At 48.2% G+C, this 21,228-nt stretch overlaps 1 protein-coding gene across 2 annotated transcripts in view; it reads left to right on the plus strand.

Moving 5' to 3' along the window:
- Positions 1 to 1,577: 1,577 nt before the first annotated feature.
- Positions 1,578 to 21,228, plus strand: part of Tbx5 (T-box transcription factor 5) — a 49,644-nt gene continuing 29,993 nt past the window's right edge. Inside the window, exons 1-6 of one of the 2 annotated variants that reach the window (XM_076922619.1) lie at positions 1,578 to 2,162; positions 3,765 to 3,949; positions 5,604 to 5,698; positions 7,677 to 7,796; positions 8,610 to 8,757; positions 11,886 to 12,038. In XM_076922619.1, coding sequence (XP_076778734.1) covers positions 3,803 to 3,949; positions 5,604 to 5,698; positions 7,677 to 7,796; positions 8,610 to 8,757; positions 11,886 to 12,038 — 663 coding nt within the window. In that variant the 5' untranslated portion in view covers positions 1,578 to 2,162; positions 3,765 to 3,802. Of the gene's footprint in view, positions 2,163 to 3,764; positions 3,950 to 5,438; positions 5,511 to 5,603; positions 5,699 to 7,676; positions 7,797 to 8,609; positions 8,758 to 11,885; positions 12,039 to 21,228 lie in introns of those variants that run through there. The other variant, XM_076922620.1, reaches the window with a different exon arrangement.

Below are 21,228 nucleotides of genomic sequence, written 5' to 3' on the forward strand. Positions count from 1 at the left end.
CCCTTCCTTACTGAATCTTATCTTTTATCACCTGCAAGACTGGATGTCTTGCACCAGGTTTTAAGAAAAATACTCAGAAACAACATTTCGTGGTGGTGGCTGGCTTCATGCACCATCTACGCTCAGGGAGGGAAGTGTATCTGGCTGGGTCGTTGCTTGGGGAAGGCCAGATTTTCCCTCTCGGGAAGGGCCTGCTGATTATTTATGGGGATTAATTTTATCCTCAAATCTCTGCGAATGTAAAAGGGATTGGAGAGGTCTGTCTGGATTTCCCCTTCCTTCAACCAGAGATGCAGGCTCTCATACCGAGGTCAGACCAGCTTTTTGGTCCTCCAAGCCGAGGTTGAGGTTGCCTCTGTTCAACCCCAAAGGCTTCCTAGCCGACTTTTTCAAGAGTGAAGGTGTTTGCACAAATAAATAGCTGGCCTTGGCCAGGGTCTGTGTGAAAACAGACCTGGAAGCTAGAGGGTGGGGTTGCCCAGGTGCCCCACGTTTACAACTGCAAAGTCCACTGGCAAAATTTTGCAGGAACGGCCTGCAAATTTTGCAGCCACAGAGGCTGCAGCCACAGAGGCTGCTGGAGACCTGTGGGGACTCTCTCTCTCTCTCTCTCTCTCTCTCTCTCTCTCTCTCTCTCTCATCCTTGGCTCTAAGGATGTAGTCTCTAATTAGAGTTCAGAAAAGACTCGTACTGAGAGGATATTAGGAAGCTGGAGAGGGAAACAGATCGTGATCTTAATTTGTTTCAAGCAACATTCTGTGTTGTCCCAGCCTGGTCCTGCTTACAGCAAAGCCTACTTCCAGTGTCTCGGCTGTGGCTTTCACTCACCCACCCTCTGAACTTCAGACTTCAGAGAGGCGAAGGGCAGGCCCAGGAGCGCTGGCAGCTGAAACCTCCGGCCAGCCCCCAGTGACTGATTATTTTAATAAAACTGGGCACTGTCCTGTGTACACTCCTGTGTCTTGAAGAGGGGGGCACACACACAATGATTTCTTGGCATCTTTGATCTTGGTTCCCCCATCCTAAGGCACCTTCTCCCCCAAGTCCTAGAGAGCTTGGGGGGGGGGGGCAATGAGCCTGAATTGGAGGAGAGATGTCAAGGCAGCTAGTCCTGGCTCCACACGGGGCCAGGCAGGGTCACACCGCTCTCTGTCTGAGGTCAGCATTGGAGACAGACATCGGGTGAGGTTGCAGAGGCCCGTGGGTGTGTGTACACGCCTAGTGCATCCAGTCTTGGTTCTCTGCAGGGCCGGGCCATTGAAATAGCTGGGCTTCTACAGAGTTCTGCCTTGATTACTGTAGCTTTCCTTCCTTCCTTCCTTCCTTCCTTCCTTCCTTCCTTCCTTCCTTCCTTCTCTTTCTTTCCTCTCTGCAGCCACTGGCTCAGAGCAGTCAACAGAGATGGAAGGAGGATAAAGAGAATGGAAAGTAGGAAGGGAGTGGGGGTGGGGAACCAGCAGATCTAGAGTAGAGAGTCTTGTAGTGCTTCAAGAGTTTGGGGTATATCTAGTGAAAGAGTGGGAAAGGTGGTGGGAGGAGGGAGGGGGAGGAGAGAGAGAGAGAGAGAGAGAGAGAGAGAGAGAGGAGGGAGTGAGTTGGAGAAGCAATTTTTTAATACTTTGTGAGCATCCCATCTGAGTTAGATTGTCAGAGAGGCAGAGAGAGAGAGAGAGAGAGAGAGAGAGAGAGAGAGAGAGAGAGAGAGAGTCAGTCATACTTCAAATTCTGGAACTTTAACCCCTGAAAGCGTCTCTCTGAAAACAGCTGGCTGATTCCCAAGGCTCTCTCCAGTCTCCCAGCTTTTCTTCTCTGGGGGTGCAAGGGCAGAGCAGGACCCTGAGACCGGAGGATTTAGGGATGCCCCCAGATCTGCTATTTAGTTTCGCGTTCCTCTAAGCCCTTCTGGAACCCGACGACTGAAAAAGTATTTGGGGCTAGCGAACAGCCAGCGAGCTGTGGAGGAGGTGTGTGTTGGAGGTGGGCAGTCGCTGGGAGGCTCCAGTGGTGGGTACTTCTTCGTAGCAACAGTAGCAGCTAGCTTGGGCAAGCAGTCCCCAGCACAAACTCCAGAGACACCATGCCTGCACCCCCACCTGGCCTCCGGCTTTCCTGCTAAGAGGAAGAGAGGCGGTGGCGAATGCATCCCGCTGTACAGAGCGAGGTAACCGTACTACCAGATGGCCGGGGAGGCTTGGGCGGGAAGAGGCAACCACAGTCGGCCGGGGAAGCGGAGAATGGCGGACTCCAGCCCTGTCTGGCATTCTGCAGAGTCTGACTTGCAGAGATTTTACCCGAGCCTTTCAAGGCAAGAGGGAGCCGGGAGGCTGCCGCGACTCGGGGAGCAGCATTGAGGCTTGCAGGGCACTCGGCCTGGTTCTGTCAAACCACATCTTGCTCGTCTCCGCCAGCCTCTGAGCTTCCCGGGATCCTGGCAAGGGCTCCGGTGGGTTTCTCCCTACGGCTGGCCGTGAATGGGAGAGCGTGTGGAACTCCAGTCCTGTTTTTCTTTGTTATGAGAAGATTACGGGGGCTCCTATGGCAGCCTTCCCCCAAGCTCCTAAGGCCAGAGGACGAAAATCGCGGCAGAATTGGGCCTCAGAAACTATTCGTGGCCCGGTTTAGGTCTCAGGCCACTTCAAACCAGGCTGGGATTCGGGCTTTTTTTTTTTTTTTTTTTTTGTTTGCCTAAGAAGCTGCTAATATTGTGGGGAATCATCTCTTACATGAGGTTCGCTGGTGTTTGGAGGTAGAGGCAGTGGTAGAAATCCTGCCTTGAGGAAGGAGAACGAACGAAGAGCTTCAACTGCCTGCTTCATCTTCTTCGGTTGAAACCCCCGGGGTTACCCTACCAACCACCTCCGCCCCTCGCAGCCCATTGAATGTCTGCAGCCCAGGATTTATCTGGGACTGATTTTAGACTGTCCAACTGGGAGCCAGGCCGGCAGTTTGAGTTAGCCAGCCCCACTGAAGCTCAAAGAAGTTCCCTTTAGCTTGCTTGCTTACTCTACAAAACGCCTGGCCCCCTTTCCCCCACCCCGCAGTCAGCAAGCTGAAAGATACGGGAGAGTACAGCTTGCCGGCCGGCAGCAGAGAGCCAGCCACGGAGTTGCAGGCCCTTCTCTGATCTCGATCTACCTCCAGCTTTCCCTGGGCTACTTTTATTTATTTATTCTCAATTGATATTGCCTAGGGTTGGGGAGAGGAGAAGACATAATTTTAAAGGCCGGTTCATCTTAAGGCCTGTAAGAGATGATGAGAGGGTTACTATCCTCTATCCTTCTCCCTTGTTTTTTATTTTTTATTTTTTTGCAAGACGCGGGTTATTCTGGGCCATTTGTCTATTGTGGAAAAATAATGTCTCTTAGGAGGTTTCATTAAAAAAAAAATTGCTGGCATGGCCTCTTGGATTTGACAAAGACCATTTCTCTAAGGGGGCACAGGGTTTTTGTTTTCTGTTTTGTTTTGGGTTTCTACCCGATGGCTTCCAAAAATACCGACGCCTTATCTTTATTGGCTCTTCCAGGAGTTCAGACAAATTTGACGGACAGCTCTCTTATCACCCAGAGCCTGTGCAGGGGAGATGCGGGGGGCCTTGCCGCCTCCTCCCTGTCTGAAGCGGGTATTTCGCAAGCGGTGGAGCGTGGTTGAAAAGTATAACAATAAAAAAGACTTTCCAAAGCCTCCTTCAGCTTGGAGTGAAGGGTCAAACAGCCGTCCCCTATGTCGCTAGACACTCTCCAACTCTCTCCCCTGTCGTCCTCAGAATAGAACCTCGCGCGGGCACAGGAACCTGGGCGCACCATGGCCGATACAGATGAGGGCTTCGGCCTGGCCCGCACTCCTCTGGAGCCTGATTCCAAAGACAGGTCTTGCGATTCGAAACCCGAGAGTGCACTGGGAGCTCCCAGCAAGTCTCCATCTTCCCCGCAGGCCGCTTTCACCCAGCAGGTAAGAAAAGCCGGCCGGCCCAGCGGCGTAGATCGAGGCTTGAGTCCGGCTCTCTGTTAGAGGTGCAGGGGGGCGGGTAGGGCCAGTTATTCCCCCCACTTCCTGCCTAGTCTCATCCAGTATCCCCCCAATTCCACTCTATCCCAATCCACTTTATCGAGGCGTTTATCTTTATGGCCTGCGTATTTTAGAAACCTATTTACATTATTGGAGAGCTCTCAATTATCCGACTATTTGGGGTCAGCTAACAACGGCCCAGATAATTCTCTTCCAGCTGCCCTGGGTATGCCTTATTAAGGGTCGGGTCAGCGGCCGCTTCAGGCCGGCATGAGCGATGGCTTGACCCTCTTTAGATCTTTCTTAGCCTTCGCCTCGGCGCGCCTGCTCTGCGCAGCCCGCCTCGCCCCTCACGCAGCACCATTTATTTTGCTCCGGGGCCCGGAGGAGCTCCCTCACCCGCCGAGGAGAACACACAGGGGCTGAGACCAAGGCACCCGGAGCCCGGCGGGCTGGAAGTTGGTCCCCAGTGGAGGGAGTGGGCCCCACCCTGTGATCTGCTGAGTGCCCAACGCTTTGGGTGCGCTAAGTAGGTTTAAAACTAGGTGTCGCTGGGCAAGCTTGTCACTGGGAAGGCTTGACCAGAGAGATGGGTTTGATCTCGAAATCCTTTCCAATGGATGTGTGTATAATTTTTAATAAAAGCAAAGAGGCTTAAGAATAGTCGGTGGAAATTTTACGTATTTTTTTAAAAAGGGAAAACAAGTCCACTTTTTAGTCGGTTGATAATTGTTTCAAAACGAAGATTTGTGTCTGACTGTTTGGTATTGGTTTTTAGAAATAACTTCCAGTCGAAAGGGAAAACGTTAAAAGGCTGTTAAAAGGCTTCAGTGGTTGTTCCAAGTCAAAGAAAGGCTGGGTGGTGGTGCTAGATGTGGCGAGAGCTTGGAAAGATTGCTAATATAGACACTGAAACATTTGTTTTTTTTCTTTTGTCCTTGAGAAGAAAAAACATTTTTAAAATTGCAAATTTCTACATAGTGGCTCACATGTGCTGGAATCTTAGCACTTAGGAGGGTGAGGCAGGGGGATTGCCAAGAGTTTGATACCCTTATGTGTGCTGCATAGTGAATTCCAGGCCTGTCTGGGCGGCATGGCAAGACTTTGTCTCCAACAATAATAACAACAATAATATTGAAAATTCTTGTGTGTTCATATTCATACCCAGTGATGATAGACAGTAATGTATTTGCATAGCTGGGTGTTTTGCATCTGGGCGACAATACAAAAATATCCTAGTGGGGTTTTCTAAATTGACCCCCCCCACCATATCTCAGCTAAAAATGGATCCAAATTAGATGGCCTGGTCCTCTAGGGAGGAGCTCTGTGGTGGGGGATGATTCCCAGGCCTCAAGCTGGTGGAAGAGACAGCAGGTACTGAGGGCTGCGACTCTGCTGGATGCAGACTCCAGCTTGCCTAGGCAGATGCCATGGGCTGCCCTAGAGTTCCCATTACTCCTCAGAAGTCAAAGCTCTCTTTCTTTGAATGCCCAGGCTTTGGCAGGTACCCAGCCTCTGCATACTGGGGGTGGTAGCTTGAGAAAGGATTACCCCCCCCTAAGACCCATCACTGAAAATCTTCTCTCTGTCTATCAAGGGCATGGAAGGAATCAAGGTGTTTCTTCATGAACGAGAACTATGGTTGAAGTTCCATGAAGTGGGCACAGAGATGATCATCACCAAGGCAGGGAGGTGAGCCAGCTCCTGGCACGGAAGGAGGGCAGCCATTGGAGGGAAGAAAAAAAAAATAAAAGGAAGAAGAGGCTTGGGGGGGGGGGTGGAATAGAAACGGTGTTTAACCCGAGTCCATTCTGTCTAGAGAGTCCTCAGCAGGGTGGGGTCCTACTCCAAATGCTTACCTCTGAGTAGGCTGTTTCTTCCCGATTTTATAGGAAGATTGAAGTGCACAGAGAGAATGGTGGGGCGGGGAGAAAAGGTGAAGAACGGGGGGAGACTCTAGAAGGACTTTGAGTCGTTAGACTTGGACTTGCTGTCTTGCCCCTACCCCTATTCCCACCTTCTCTGACCTTGGAATAGTTCCAGGGTCCCGCCCGGATGATTGCCAAACCCGGGATTGTTGAATGTATTCGCTACCTCGTTCATTGTTTATAGAGAGCGGGTGAAGTCTTTGAAAGCGACTGGGGGAGTGGGTGGGGGGAACTCCTCGGAGCTCTGTACACAGACACGAATAAACACAGCCGAGCAGCCAGCGCGCTGGGCCCAAAACTGCTCTTCAAGGCCGGCAGGAGAGGCAAGGCTAGGCCTGGGGTTGGTGGGTGACAGAACAGTTCAAACTCTGGGGCTTCCGTGTGCATTTGTGTATGCCGGCCTGGGGAACCTGCTCATTTCCCCAGCTGCCTGGGCTACATGCGTCCCAGCCATCTAAGAGGCCACCGAGTCTGTCCAGTGCAAGCGTGAAGAGACCAGGGGCCAGAGCAGTAGGCCCAAGCTGCCGGGTGCCGGGTAAAGGCAAAGGGTGGAGTTGATTTTTTCAGATTCCGCGGGTTCTCCAGCCCAAGCCGCCCTCAATAAACTGACAACGGTGACGTTTATTATTTCTTGAAATTAAACAATGTCGGCTCCCCCGCTCAGCCCGAGGCCCTAGTGAACTAGAAGGCGGTGGGTCTGTTTATATCAGACATCTGAGGTCCCCTTTCCCATCCTGCCCAGGAGGGAAAGTCCCAGCCGGCTGCCTTTTCCCCCTCGCTGGAGCCGAGAGGATTTAACTATAAAAGGCCTGCACTGTCTCTGGTGGCTCTTGCTAGGGCAGATAAAAACGAAGAGGTCCGGGCTCCCGGCCTGTGTGCGATAGAGAGGCCTTCTCTCACCTCTTCCCATGCTGCACCAACCTAGGTCCAACGATTTGTCCTGGTGCTCAAGTCCAGCCGGATCCCTTGCTTTCTGGAGCGCACTCCTTACCAATCCTTAAGGAAAAATTCTAGTGGGGCCAAGGTATGGGGGAACTCTTAGGAATCCGAGTTCTGTACCAGTTGTGTGCATTCAGCTTTCAAGTTCAGGCTTCAGCTCTCTCTAAAATCGACTATGGAAGGGTTTGGAATTTCTTTCTTGAGTGCCTGGGAGTTTAAGCTCCCCAGGGAAACCTGCCAAGCGCCGTGGAGAAGTTGCAGACCATTTATGAGTGACCGCACGCTGGCCACGCGGGGCTGGTCTCTAACCCAGAGAACTTGGGAGCCGCTCTGGCAGCCACGGTTAGCCTGCGCCTCTGAGGGCAGAGGACCAAAGCTAGTTAGTATTCAAGGTGATGTGTCCCTAGGGTGCCACCTTGGATGGCAGCCTCGGGCTTGAGCGAGCAAGTGGCTAGCTTCCTATTGAATGGACCTCCTCCTCACCCTATACTAGATTATCCAGTTGGAAACGAGTCTCTTTAAACTTAGAAGTCTATAAGCAACAATCCCCGGGCCCTACTTTCTTCCGAGGTTCCTGCAGTTGCTGTGGCCGCCTCCCTCCTCTCTGCGCCCTTTTCTCCTCCCGGTAACTTCAGGGGAAACCCGGCCTGGATCTCACCGAGGATGGAGTGGGGCCAGTGGTCTTCGTTTCTCAGGGAAAATGGCTGAAGATCAGGGATTCGCTCTTCTGAGTATTGACACAAATGCCCGCTTCTTTCTCTCTGTGGGTTGCCTCCCTTCATCTCCCTCTTTCTCTGTTCCAGGCGGATGTTCCCTAGTTACAAAGTGAAGGTGACTGGCCTTAATCCCAAAACGAAGTATATTCTTCTCATGGATATTGTTCCCGCAGACGACCACAGATATAAATTTGCTGATAACAAATGGTAGGTTCCAGGGTTCCAAAGCGCAAGGGAGGGCTGGGAGAAAACTGTGTTGCCTAGCAACCAGAAAAGAAAATAATTTATTATTATTATTATTATTATTATTATTATTATTATTATTATTATTATTATTTTATTTCCAACTAGAGCTCAAGACTTTTGTGTCTATTCTGTTGTATATAAAAAGACCACAGCCACTGGCTCCCATTTCATAGACCTAAAAACTGAGGCTGCAGGAAGTGAGGGGACCCTGTGGACTCCTCCTATACTCACATGGGCTGCACTTATTTAAAAAAAAATTTTTTTTTTAAAAAAGCTATTTTTTTAACCAAGTACTGGATATATTTCGGGGGGGCATAAAATTATTTACAGTTTTTTTTAATGAGCTACCTGCTTTGAACATGATTATTATTATTTTTTTTTATGAAACTGCAAAACTGGCCAATGGCTTTACTGGTTTTAAAAAAAAAACAAAACATGCTAACAGAGGAGACTCATGACTGGATCCCAGTGCTCCTCAGGCAGTGGGCAGTGCACACAGCTCAGAAGCTACAAGAGGCTGGTTCCTTTCAAAGCATTTGCATGTGCATATTTTCAGATGCCACCGATAATTTGCGTGCAGCTGAGACTTTGAGGCCCCACACACTGGGGCCCTAGGCTGGGGAAGGCATGGAAGATGGGAAATTAGAAAGAGCCAGGCCAGGGGTTTTCTTGGATATAGTGTGGGCTGGACTTTGCCCTGATAAGCATCCCTCTTCAGGCAAAGCTACCTCCGGGGCCATGGAAAGCCCTGCAGCTCCTGTCTCCTTCACCTAGGTCCGTAACTGGCAAAGCCGAGCCTGCCATGCCCGGTCGCCTTTATGTGCACCCGGACTCCCCAGCAACCGGAGCCCACTGGATGCGACAACTTGTCTCTTTCCAGAAACTCAAGCTTACCAACAACCACCTGGACCCCTTTGGACACGTAAGCATCTTGCTCCCCATCAGTGTGTGAGACAACCCCCCTCCATTTCCTGACTCCTCACCAGCTCTCTATCTGCCCCCCCTTCTTCCCAACAGCCCTGGGGCTCTCTCTCCAACATCCAATTTACTTAACCCCAAGTGGTTCCTCAGCTAGTTGGGACCCACCCTCAGAGCTGGAGCTATTTGCTCTTTTATTATTCTAATTGGGGCTTTATCCCGTCCCACCTTTTCGCAGCTGGACCTGGCTTTCTTTTCCTTCCTAAGTATTTATTTGTTCTCCGTGGTTCTCAGACTGGTAGGACACTCTCTCCTCTGCCTAGCCTGTGGACTATCCCGAGATCTGACTTTCCTCTTCCCTAGGTGGCTGGAGATGGGGTCCAGACTGCCCCATCTTTCAACTCCCTGCTTTGTAACTGAACTTTCCTGGGCGAGGAGCCCTCAGGTCTCACGCCTCCTCCTTTACAGGTGGCAAGTGACCTCTGGTTCTAATTGCCTCCTTGAAACTCGGTGCTTTCAGATGTTACCTTATTCTGCAGTCTCTTTTCTCCTTTCCACGAATAGAGAGGGCAAAGCTAGATCAGAACCCTAAAACCTGGCGTCTCTTTGGCTCTAAGCGAGGAGTCTGATGAGGGTACCTCAAACTATCTGTGGGTACAGTGAGTGTGAGCATCCCCTCTCCCAGGTGATGTGCGTTCAGTGTGCTCTCAGTCTGGCTTCATCCTTCTTTCCCACAAAGAACAACAAAGCACAGGCTTTTGGAGAAATAGCCCCAAATCGCTAGATTTCTTTGGGCTTTTGACTTCTTCATTTAAAGCCCTTTTTGCTAGATGCCTGTGCTCATCCCTGGACATCCGATAATGAAGGCTGTTCTTGCAAAGGGAAATCTGGGGAGCAGGGGAGAAGTTAGAGGATCTATCCAACATCATACAGTTTGCTTGGGGATAGGGGTTTCACCAGAGGGTACACAGTCTCCAATTTAGGGGGAATGAGGGTCTGTGTAGCTTGGACTTGGGAGTAAGTTTAAATGAGAAATCTGTTCTTTCTAGGTGACAGTGACAGAGGCCAACTGGGACCTGAGGAGGGAAGAGGGTCTCAGGATGGTCCACCAAGGGATTCTGCATGTGGGGAAGGGAGAAGGCTGGGCTGTTGGTAGAAAGTTCTATCCCGAGCATTTTCTATAGATCACTGAATTCATAGTGATCCCAGTGCAGAAATATCCTGGGGCTCTTCTGGTCCAGAATTAGAAGGCTTGGGGTATTCCTGTGGTTACTAACCAGAAAGTAGGTTTAAGGTCCTGCAGGGGGCCTCCCTGCATGTTTTCTTACTCTGGTTCCCTCCTCATGAGTCCTGGGACCCTTAGTAGGGGCTTCCATGGACTCTTCAGCTGGCATCTGAGGCTGTCTCACAGCCTCATCTCAGCTTCAAGCTGCACCTCTGTTTTTCTGACAGTACCTTTTGGGGTCACTCTGGGGTAGACTTCCAGGAAAGGTCCTTGGCCCTATCAACAGATACGAGCCACTTAGCTGTCTCCCCCTCCCCGAGTTTCTTCTCAGCAACTCATGGACAAAGAGTGAAATACTCTACACCGACTTTGAATCTAGAGTCACCCTGATGGAATTAGGGGCCATTAGATCACCCTCATTCTGAAGTCTCCACACTGTCCCCAGCTGTCAAAGCAATTTGGTTAAGCCGAGAGGATGGCTGTGCTGGTCCAGGGGCTGTGGCAGTCAGGCCCGGGGCCCAGTGCGTCTCTCTGTCGCCACACCGCTGGTTAGCCAGCGTCATTATAAGCCTGGGAGGTGGACAGTGGTGTGTGTGTGTGTGTGTGTGTGTGTGTGTGTGTGTGTGTGTGTGTGTGATCAGAGCTGGACACCCCCAGATAGGAACTAAGGGGTCGAATCTTGCATCTTGAGGGCCTTTCTTCAGGGTTGGGCCAGGGATATTGCAAGCCAGGGTCAGCAATGCAAATAATCAGAGACTGAATACTGCTGCAGCTAGGGCTTGGAATCCTCCGAGGAAAGACAGGGTTGGGGAACGGGTAAATGTAACCTGTTGCATTAGAGGGTTTTTGGGTGACTCTTAACAGTCACCCCAGCATCAAAATATGTGCATCATCTGGACAACAAACCCAGTTTTATTACCATGAATGCATATGCAGGAGTCCTGCCTCCTTGCTCCCCTCCCTCTTCTTAGTATAATAATAATAATAATAATAATAATAATAATAATAATAATAATAACAACAACAACAACAACAACAACAACAACAACAACAACAATAATGTGATTGTAGCAATAGCCAGCAGCAGCTGGAGTTAACCCTACTCCAAGTAGCTCAAGGAGGGAGAAGAACGCAATCACTTTTCCAGTAATGTAGAGACCCATCTCTGAGTACCAAATATTGACACTCAGGGGAAGGAAACCTCCAGATCAGCCTGTCCCTGCCTCAGTGGGGCACTCTCTTCTCCCCACAGTCTTAGGAAGACAGACCCAACTCACCTACACCACTTTGTTCCTCCTCCCCGCTCCCCCCCCCCATGACTCCTCTTCATGGTTCAAAACAAAGGACCCAGGTTTGAGTTCTATTAAGAGCCACCAATCCTCAGAAAAACCAAAACTGCTATGCTCAATTGGCAGAGTCAGCCCTTGGCCTTCCTCAGAAGGTGTTTGAGGAGGGGGATGTGCCCCGACTGACTATTTGTATATATGCACATATGTTCTTCCTATGTCCAGTTTCCCCAGCCCCCCCCCCCCCCCGTTCCTGCCTCCAGACTTGCCAGGCTCCCGTTGGGGGCGGGAAGCGCCCTTATACACAGAGTTAATTTATTAAGCAAACTTTATTAAGAATTCTGATTTACTGCCCTGTGTGCTTTGGGTAGGTTCCTGGAATATTACCTTGACTTTCTAATGTGGAAATTGTCATTTTTGAAATGTTTCTTTTAAATGAAATCACTGGCCCTTTTTCAAAACAGAAGAAAAAAAAAGACTATTTTTTTTCTTTCCGAGAGCTCATATAATAAAGCTAATTGGCAGCGTAGATGGGGGAGGAGCGAGGATCCAGCTGGAAACAAAGGGAGTTTTGATTATTTTTTTTTCTTCTGACAATCTCATTTTCTCTGTTATTTTTAGATTATCCTCAACTCCATGCACAAATACCAGCCCCGATTACACATCGTGAAAGCAGACGAAAATAATGGGTTTGGTTCAAAGAATACTGCATTTTGCACCCACGTCTTTCCGGAGACAGCTTTTATCGCTGTGACTTCGTACCAGAATCACAAGGTAAGCCCGAGAGAGTCTCCACCCGCCTGCACCGCGGGGCCGCCTGCTGCTTTACGTGGACGCATGCGCTGTGTCCTCACCGGAATGCAAGCCCTTTATGACCGAGGGTGGGTCCACAGTCCTACAGCCTCCGCTGCTATTGTCCTCCAGGGGACTGGGCAGGAGCCAAGTTGCGGCTCTTTGCATTATATATTCGTGGTGGGGAAGGGTTTTTTCTCACCTATCCTTTCTAGTTAGAACCAAACTAGTCATCCAGTTTCGCACAATTGGTGCGAAAGTCTGCAGAAAGGGGGAGGGGGAAGGTGACATTGTGCTGGGATGGGTGGCCGGTGCTACCTTTGGTGAGGATTGCGTTTTCTGTTGAGAACAGGGTCGTGGTTTTCAGAGCCACCTCAATTGGCAATGGGGCAGGTGGCACAGCCTAGCCTAATTGGGGGCGGGGGGAGGCCCACGTGAGTTCAGTGGAGCTTGTCCCCTCCCCCTCCATCTGGGTGAAGTTAGCTGTAAAGGTTCTAAGGCTGACAGGGGAGGCCAGAGAAGGGTCACAGGCAGGTTTCCTTCTGGGTCATCCAGTGCAGGTCATCCTGGTGCTGGCTGGGTGGTAGACAATGCCTCCGCCGATGTTCTGTTAGAGCATCTATCTACTGTGGGTAGTCTCTGAATTCAGACGGAAGGTGACTGAAGTGTGATAGATGATCCCTTCCAGATCTAGGGAGAGCTTCCTTCTTTGCCTCAGAAGAAACCCCTGCCCCCTCCCTAACAGGATTACGGGTTTTTTTTTTTTTTTTTTTTTTTTTTTTTTTTTTTTTTTTTTTTTTTTTTTTTTTTTTTTTTTTTTTTTTAAGGGAAGGAACAGAGCTGACCCCAGCAAGGGCAAAATGGCGAGGTCAGTTGCTGTGATTTAGCGAAACTATATGTCACACGCCGCCCAGAAATCGGCTTCCTCACTGGCTCTGTAAGCCCTTGTTGAGCTATGGCCTCAAAGGCCTCCCAGAGCTGACACAAGAGCTACAAATATGTCATCCACCTCCCACTCAGGCAAGCCTAAGTTCATAAAGGATGTGTGTGGTGGTGGTTGTGGTAGGGTATGTGCCTGTGTGTGTGTGTGTAGGTATAAAACAACCTTTAAAAATGTGGGTCCGTGGATCTTTGGCATGTTCTGAGTTCTCTGTCATGGTGGTGTTATGACACACGCACAGTGGACATTTGCTGTCCCCGTTCCTCCCGTCTCTTTTGCTTCATACAGTATACACTTTGCCGCTTGTTTTTGGAGCCTGTTTGGGTTTGAACTCTCAGCTTCAAATATTGCTAAGAATACATCCTGCCACTGAGCTGCATCTCTGGCCCCTTGAAGACTCACTGCTATGTCCCAACACTGCCATATTTCTGTGTGTATGCGGACTGTGTGGGTCCGGGTCGGGGGATCATACCTTGTGCCAGAGCGTGCTCGCCGAGTTTAGATGAAGTTGCTTCTTTCTTTCTACCTTTTTGTGAATTCTGGGACTTGAACTCAAGTCCTCAGGCTTGGCGGCAAGCACCCTTATCTGCTGAGCCATTTTGCTGACCCGTGTATGAGTTTCGAGCACAGTCTAAGGGTCTCACAGGTCCGTCAGTGTGGGGCTCCAGCCACACAGTTGGGTGTGTGTTTGATGATTGCATTGAAGCTCCACAGGAATTGCTTTCTGTATTAGTTGGCTCTGGGTCTCTAGTTGAAGTGCACATGAAGGCCTTCTTTGGCCAAGCGGGCAGATTTCATATATGCACAACGGGAAGCAAGCTTCTGCCATTCCATCTTCCACAGGGTCTTTATTTATTACTTGTCAAGCCCGGAAGTGGTTCATTTTCTGTGCAAAGAGATACATTTCCCAGTCAAGACCCTTGAAAACATTCCTCAAGTGATGTAGGACCTGTGACCTAAGTAAGTGGGCCATGGGTTCTTATAATTTGTGGCTAGCATCTATACCTTCATTGTCCCAGCTGAAACGAGTGTTGAGTCACCTGAGGGTATAAGTAAGCCTGTTGAGATGTCAGTGCCATGTGGATTAAGGGCTGGACCCCACTGGGGGATGAGTGCTCAGATTCAAAGGCAGGATCTAACTCTGTTTCCCATCTGTGAAATGGGAGTCACAGTAGCATCTACTTCATGGCGTCCTTGTTAGGATTACACCCAGATGATCCCTGGAATCATCATAGACAATACAGGGCAATGGCCTGAATCTAGCCACTCACTGGCCAGTTTGCTTGCAGGTGAGTTCTGTTCAAAACTTTGCCGTTTTGGAAACGGTTTAGCCTGTTCACTACCACTCCTTGAGTGTATTGAAAGCTGCAGGACTGGCATTTTAAAAGTAGGTCTTATTATTGCAGTTGAAAAATCATGACAAATACTGGTCTCGGTGGTTCCCTTGGTTCTTTGTCCATCAAGAACGAACTTGTTTTGTCTTGGGAATGAGTTTGGGGGAAGTATCCTGGGTGAATGCACAGCCAGGAATACCTGGGGGGGGGTGTAAGCCCCTGTTTGGGAAGGGGTTTACAGAGCTCAGTGCACCCAGGATGCTTTCTGAATGCTAGGCAGGTGCCAGGCAGGGTGCGTAGTGGCAATGTTCCTTTCTTAGGCAATAAGGCATGGACCTTCCAACACAGGACCCTTAATGATGGGCTGTATTTCCTCAGCCCAGCTGTGACCCTAAGCTGGATTTGGGAGTTATTTCCCCAGATGTTTGACAGCCTGGAAAAAAAAAAAAAGATATTGAAAAACTCGAATCTTCCCCAGCTCCAGCGTTCGCTCGGGGAAACACGTCTTTGTTTGGGTTTTTACAGCAGTTGTCAGCAGCTCCGAGCACACTGCCTAGAAATATGTAGGTGTTAAACACAAGTCGCTCGGGCATTTCCTTTCCCAGTTCTTACTACAACGGCTGTATATGCAAGCCTGCATGTCCCTCAATGTTAACTGACTTTTCCATCCAAGGAGCTTTGCTCCAGCTTAAGACTTTGTGTATCGGAGTCCATATTTATGAGGTACAAGCTTTCTGGTTGGGACCAGGAAATGAAGCCCCTAATAGAGAGACGTAATTAAGATTTTTGGCCCTCGTGAGTTGTTGTTTTTTTTTTTTTCCCCTCCTGAAAGCAAGAATTTGCAACAATTATTTTCATTAATTTTTACAACCGCCGTCTCACTAGTTGGAGCTGGCATTCATGTTTGCCCCCTCCCCAACCCCCACTCTCTCCCTTCCCCGGATATCCGGTTTGATGCTGATTTTGGAAGGGAGTGCGTTTGTATGGTAAATAGAAGGAGGTTTCCCTGGAGCTTTTTGGTAGGTATAGGCTTCCAGGTGTGCAGATTTGGGGCTTATATGTTGACATGTTGCCTACGGGGCTTGCTGTAGAGTGATTCATAGTGTAAGAGGCCATGTGCAAAATAAAATGTGTTTCAGCAGCAGATTAGCCTGTGTAGAAGGTTTTCTCAATGATGATTCGGCTGTGTGTGTGTGTGTGTGTGTGTTTGTGGTATGTGTGTATATACATGTGTGTGCCTGTGTGGGCTATGTGTGTGTGGGATGTGTGTATGTGTACATATGTATGTGTATGTGTGCACATGAGTGTGTATGTTTGTGGTATGTGTATATACACATGTATATGCCTGTGTGTTTGTGCCCATGTGGGGTGTGTGTGTATGTGTGTGCTTTCATACCAGCCCACAAGTAGAGGTCAGATGACAACTTAAGAAAGCCAGTTCTCTCCTTCCTTCCTATTGGTCTTGGGGATGGAGCCCAGGTGTTCAGGTTTCATGGCAAACACTGTTACTAGCTGTACCATCTCAGTCTTACCTTTGAGCCCAGAGCTCATCAATTGGCTAGTCTGGCTAGTCAATGAGTTCCTGGGGATCCTCCTGTCTCTGTATCCCCAGAACCAGCATTCAGTGGGGTCTGAACTCAGGTCTTCATGCCTGTGCTAGGGGCACTTTACCCCCTGACCCATCACCCAGCCCTCTCCAGCAGCGCTTTACACTTATATCCTGGAGGGGTCTACGTGGTCCCTGAAAGAAGTGAGGTGGGTGTGTGGAGAGCCCAGCAGTGGAGTAGTGTGTGCAGAGTCCTGGATTCTCTTTCCAGCACTGCCTAAAAGGAGACATATTTAAAAATCAACGTTTAGCCGGGCAGTGGTGGCGCACGCCTTTAATCCCAGCACTTGGGAGGCAGAGGCAGGCAGATTTCTGAGTTCGAGGCCACCCTGGTCTACAGAGTGAGTTCCAGGGCACCCAGGGCTATACAGAGAAACCCTTTCTTGAAAAACAAAAGACAAAACAAACAAACAAAAAAGAATCTCTAAAAATCAACGTTTAAGTGTATCTATAACTAATTATTTTTTATTCCATGCAGTGAGTTTTTGCTTTGGGTTTGTTTGTTTGGTTTTGTTTGTTTGTTTTGTTATTTTGGGTTTTTTTTTGACAGAGTCTCAGTAAGGAACCTTAAACTCATGATCCTGCTGCCTCAGGAACATGGTGGGGTTACATTACAGATGTGAATCATCACACCTGCCTGCCATAGTGGTTTTGTATGAATTAAGGAGTGGTGAACTTGTGAGTGACCTCAAGTGACACAGAGACAATCAATGTGAGCAAAAACAAACAAACAAACAACAAACAAACAAAACCAGCAACTTGTTTGAGTGTTTTGCCTGCATGTATGTCTGTGCATATGTACATATGTGTTTTCCTGGTGCCCATAAAGTTCAGAGTAAGACATCAGAACCCCTGGAACAGGAGTTACAGACAACTGTGAGCCACCACGTGGTTTCTAGGAACTGAATCTGGGTCCCCTGGAAGAGCAGCCAGTGCTTGTAATTGCTGAGCCATTTTTTTTTCCAGTCTAGCAAAAAGCCCCCCCCCCACACACACACACAGACAAAATAAAACCATGTTTTCCCACTTTTTCTTGGTCCAGTTTTGGGTTCTAAGTTCTTAAAGGTTCAGTGGTGTTCTGGGCTGGGCCCTGGATTTCTAGCTTCATCTGTCCTCTGCATTGCAAAGACTGGTAGGGATGAGCTTCAGTGACTGGGGTGGGGGAGGGGATGAGGGACAGACGACTTGTTCCATCCTGTTTAAATGATCTAGTTGTTATTAATAATAATAATAATAATAATATTATGATGATGATGATGATGATGATGATGTTTATCTATAATATGGTCTCATGCAGCCCTGCCTGGCTTTCAACTCAGTATATAGTCGATGACCTTGAACTTTTAATCCTTCTGCCTCCACTGCCAGAGTTCTGGGATCACAGGTGTCTGCCATCATGTCTCACTTCTGTTTCTGCCATTGAACCCAGGACGTCTCTATGCTAGGCAGGCACTCTGTCAACCGAGCTGCACACCCAGTCCAAAATATTTACCACCACTACTACTATACTACGATTATACTACAGGGTCTTGTTGTGTAGCCCAGACTGATCCCAAACTCTTGATTCTCCTGCATCAGCCTTCAGAATGCTGAGATTACAGGTGTGTGCCAGCATAAATGATCTACAGCATACATGACCTACAGCACACATGATCTACAACATACATGACCTACAGCACACATGATCTACAACACACATGATCTACAACACACATGACCTACAGCATACATAACCTACAGCATACATGATCTACAACACACATGATCTACAACACACATGACCTACAGCACACATGACCTACAGCACACATGACCTACAGCACACATGACCTACAGCACACATGACCTACAGCACACATGACCTACAGCACACATGACCTACAGCATACATGATCTACAACACACATGACCTACAGCACACATGACCTACAGCACACATGACCTACAGCACACATGACCTACAGCACACATGACCTACAGCACACATGACCTACAGCACACATGACCTACAGCATACATGATCTACAACACACATGACCTACAGCACACATGACCTACAGCATACATGATCTACAGCATACATGACCTACAGCATACATGATCTACAGCATACATGATCTACAGCATACATGACCTACAGCACACATGATCTACAGCATACATGATCTACAACACACATGATCTACAACACACATGATCTACAGCACACATGACCTACAGCACACATGACCTACAGCACACATGACCTACAGCATACATGACCTACAGCACACATGACCTATAGCATACATGACCTACAGCATACATGACCTACAGCACACATGATCTACAACACACATGACCTACAGCATACATGACCTATAGCACACATGACCTACAGCATACATGACCTACAGCACACATGACCTATAGCATACATGGTGTACAGCATACATGACCTACAGCATACATGACCTATAGCATACATGACCTACAGCACACATGATCTACAACACACATGATCTACAACACACATGACCTACAGCATACATAATCTACAACACACATGATCTACAACACACATGACCTACAGCATACATAACCTACAGCATACATGACCTACAGCATACATGATCTACAACACACATGATCTACAACACACATGACCTACAGCATACATAACCTACAGCATACATGATCTACAACACACATGATCTACAACACACATGATCTACAGCACACATGACCTACAGCACACATGACCTACAGCATACATGACCTACAGCACACATGATCTACAACACACATGACCTACAGCATACATGGTGTACAGCATACATGATCTACAACACACATGACCTACAGCATACATGGTGTACAGCATACATGGTCTACAGCATGGTCTACAGCATACACTCTAGCTAGATGTGGTCTAGATTTCAGTCAATTTTTGAAAATTAATTTTTTACAAGATGATCCTCCACTGGATTGTGCCTTCTGACAGAATCTTAGGGGACAGGCAGATCTCTGAATTCAGATGTTCACATTTCAAAGATAGCTTTCCGAAACGATTTATAGACTCTGACTTATACTGAAGAGTCCAGACACAACCAGAAAGCAACAGACACAGCCATGGAGGCCTATGATGCTAGCACCTGGGATGCTGAGGCAGGAGGATCAAGAGTTAGAGGTTAGAATCCAGGCCTGTCAGAAACACCTGTTATTCAATAAAAGGATGACAAATTATTTCTTTTGATATCCACAGGAAGTCCTTTGGGTTGGAAAGAGGACGTAGATGCTGTTAGAGAAGGTTCTAACATAAACTAGTCCTGAACTCCATCACTGGAAACTAGAGAGTTCATGAATAGTATTGATCGGGGTGGGAAGAGAGAGCAAAGGGGTTGTCATAATGGGCCTTATTAGTAAAGAACGAGGGGGGAATGTATGTGGACAAATACACACATATTTACAAAGTATTTTAAAACTACCACTTTTAAAAAAAGATTTACCCTATTTTAAATTAATGTGTATCTTCATGTATCTATGTGTGGGTCTGTACTCATGGCTGCAGGTGCCCGCAGAGGCCAAAAGAGAACACTGGATCTCCTGGACTAAAGTTATGAGTATGTAAGGGGCCAGAAACCAAATTGGGGTCCCATGCAAGAGAAGTATGTGCTTTTAACACCTGGCCACCTGTTTATTATTGTTGCTAGTGTGTGTGTGTGTTTGTGTATATGTGTGTGCATCTGTGTGTGGGGGTGTCTGTGTGTATATGTGTTTCTGTGTGTATGTGTGTGTCTGTGTGTGCGCCACAGCACCCACGGATGTCAGAGGAGAGCTTCTGGGCGGAAGTTCACTCTTTCTGCCTTTACCTGGGTTCTAGGAATCGAACTCAGGTCTCCAGGCTTCCACATTAAGCACATTAAGCACATTGTAAGCTGAGCCATCTTACTGGCCCTAACAGTAGTTCTTCAATTTATCAGGAAACTCTGTGTGTGTGTGTGTGTGTGTGTGTGTGTGTGTGTGTGTTGGGTGTTGCATGTGCCAGGGCAGAGGACAACTTGTGAGAGTCGGTTCTCTCCTCCTACCCATGTAGGTCCTTGGGATTGAATTTGGCTTTGTCAGGTTTGGAGGCAAAACTCATTTTCTGAAATGGGTGTATTGTCGAATGGATGAGACAGTTCTCAGTGTGGAATGAGATGCAGCTATGGAGAGAAAACTCAGTCTGATCCATGAACTCTCTAGTTTCCTGTCTGAGAATTTTAGCTCAGGACTAGCTTGTTCTAGAACCTTCTCTGGCAGCATCAACTTTCTCCTTCCAACCAGAAGGCAGGTTCAGAACTTCCCGTGGACACCGAAAGAGAGTTTGCCATCTTTTATTGAATACCAAGGGACTGAGGCACACTTAGATTCTCCTTTTGCCATATAGAGCAGTGAACAATATTTATGGGTAAAATAATTTTGAATAAAAAGGGAGGTGGTTTAAATAAGACTTGTAGCTGGGCACAAGGCCTCATACCTCTAATCCTAGCAGTTAAAATCACCTTTGGCTGGACGCCAGCATGGGCTACACAGTGAGACCCTGTCTCAGAAAAACAAAAGCGTAGGCAGGGCTGTCTTAGCAGAGGTTCAGAGTGTGGCTCACTAGCACCCACATAAATGCTGAGCTATCATGGCTGGGGTCCCTATAATTATACACCCCCGGATCTGGCGACTTGAACATCAGAGAAGCTTGATAACTCAGTTAGTTCTGAGTCTGAAGACTCACGGGAAAGATCCTGACATAGCATATAAGGTGGCGAGACCCAGGAAGATACCTAGTGTCAACTTTGGGCCTCCATAAGCATGCTCATAAGCATGTGAACATTCATGCACACAGGATAACATACATACACATATATACACAAATATAGGTAGGACAAAACAGACTGCAATGAAAGCCAAGTAGCACTGAAATGCTCTTAAATGCGGCAGAGGCTCAGAAGGGAAAGCCCGAGTCGCTGATGGCAGTCATGACACCCTGGTGCTTGTCACATGATTCTATACGTGATGGTTCAACTCACACACAACTTTTAGGAAACACTTCTAGCAAACTCTACATGGATTCAGCCCACCACCTGGATCTGCTATTACATTCACGCTACTATAATAAGTGTTGATGGCTTAAATTAGAGTGTTGGACCTTGAACCAACACAGGAAGAACACACAGTTCCACTGTAGGGTTGTGACACAGAGCTTAAAGACAGAATTCCCACCTCCTTGCCTAGAAAACCACAGAGGGTCAGAGCCACGGGGCGGCTACCATCTGTGGG

The sequence above is a fragment of the Arvicanthis niloticus genome, chromosome 24, assembly GCF_011762505.2.
Source record: "Arvicanthis niloticus isolate mArvNil1 chromosome 24, mArvNil1.pat.X, whole genome shotgun sequence".
In the NCBI taxonomy this organism is placed as follows: Eukaryota; Metazoa; Chordata; class Mammalia; order Rodentia; family Muridae; genus Arvicanthis; species Arvicanthis niloticus.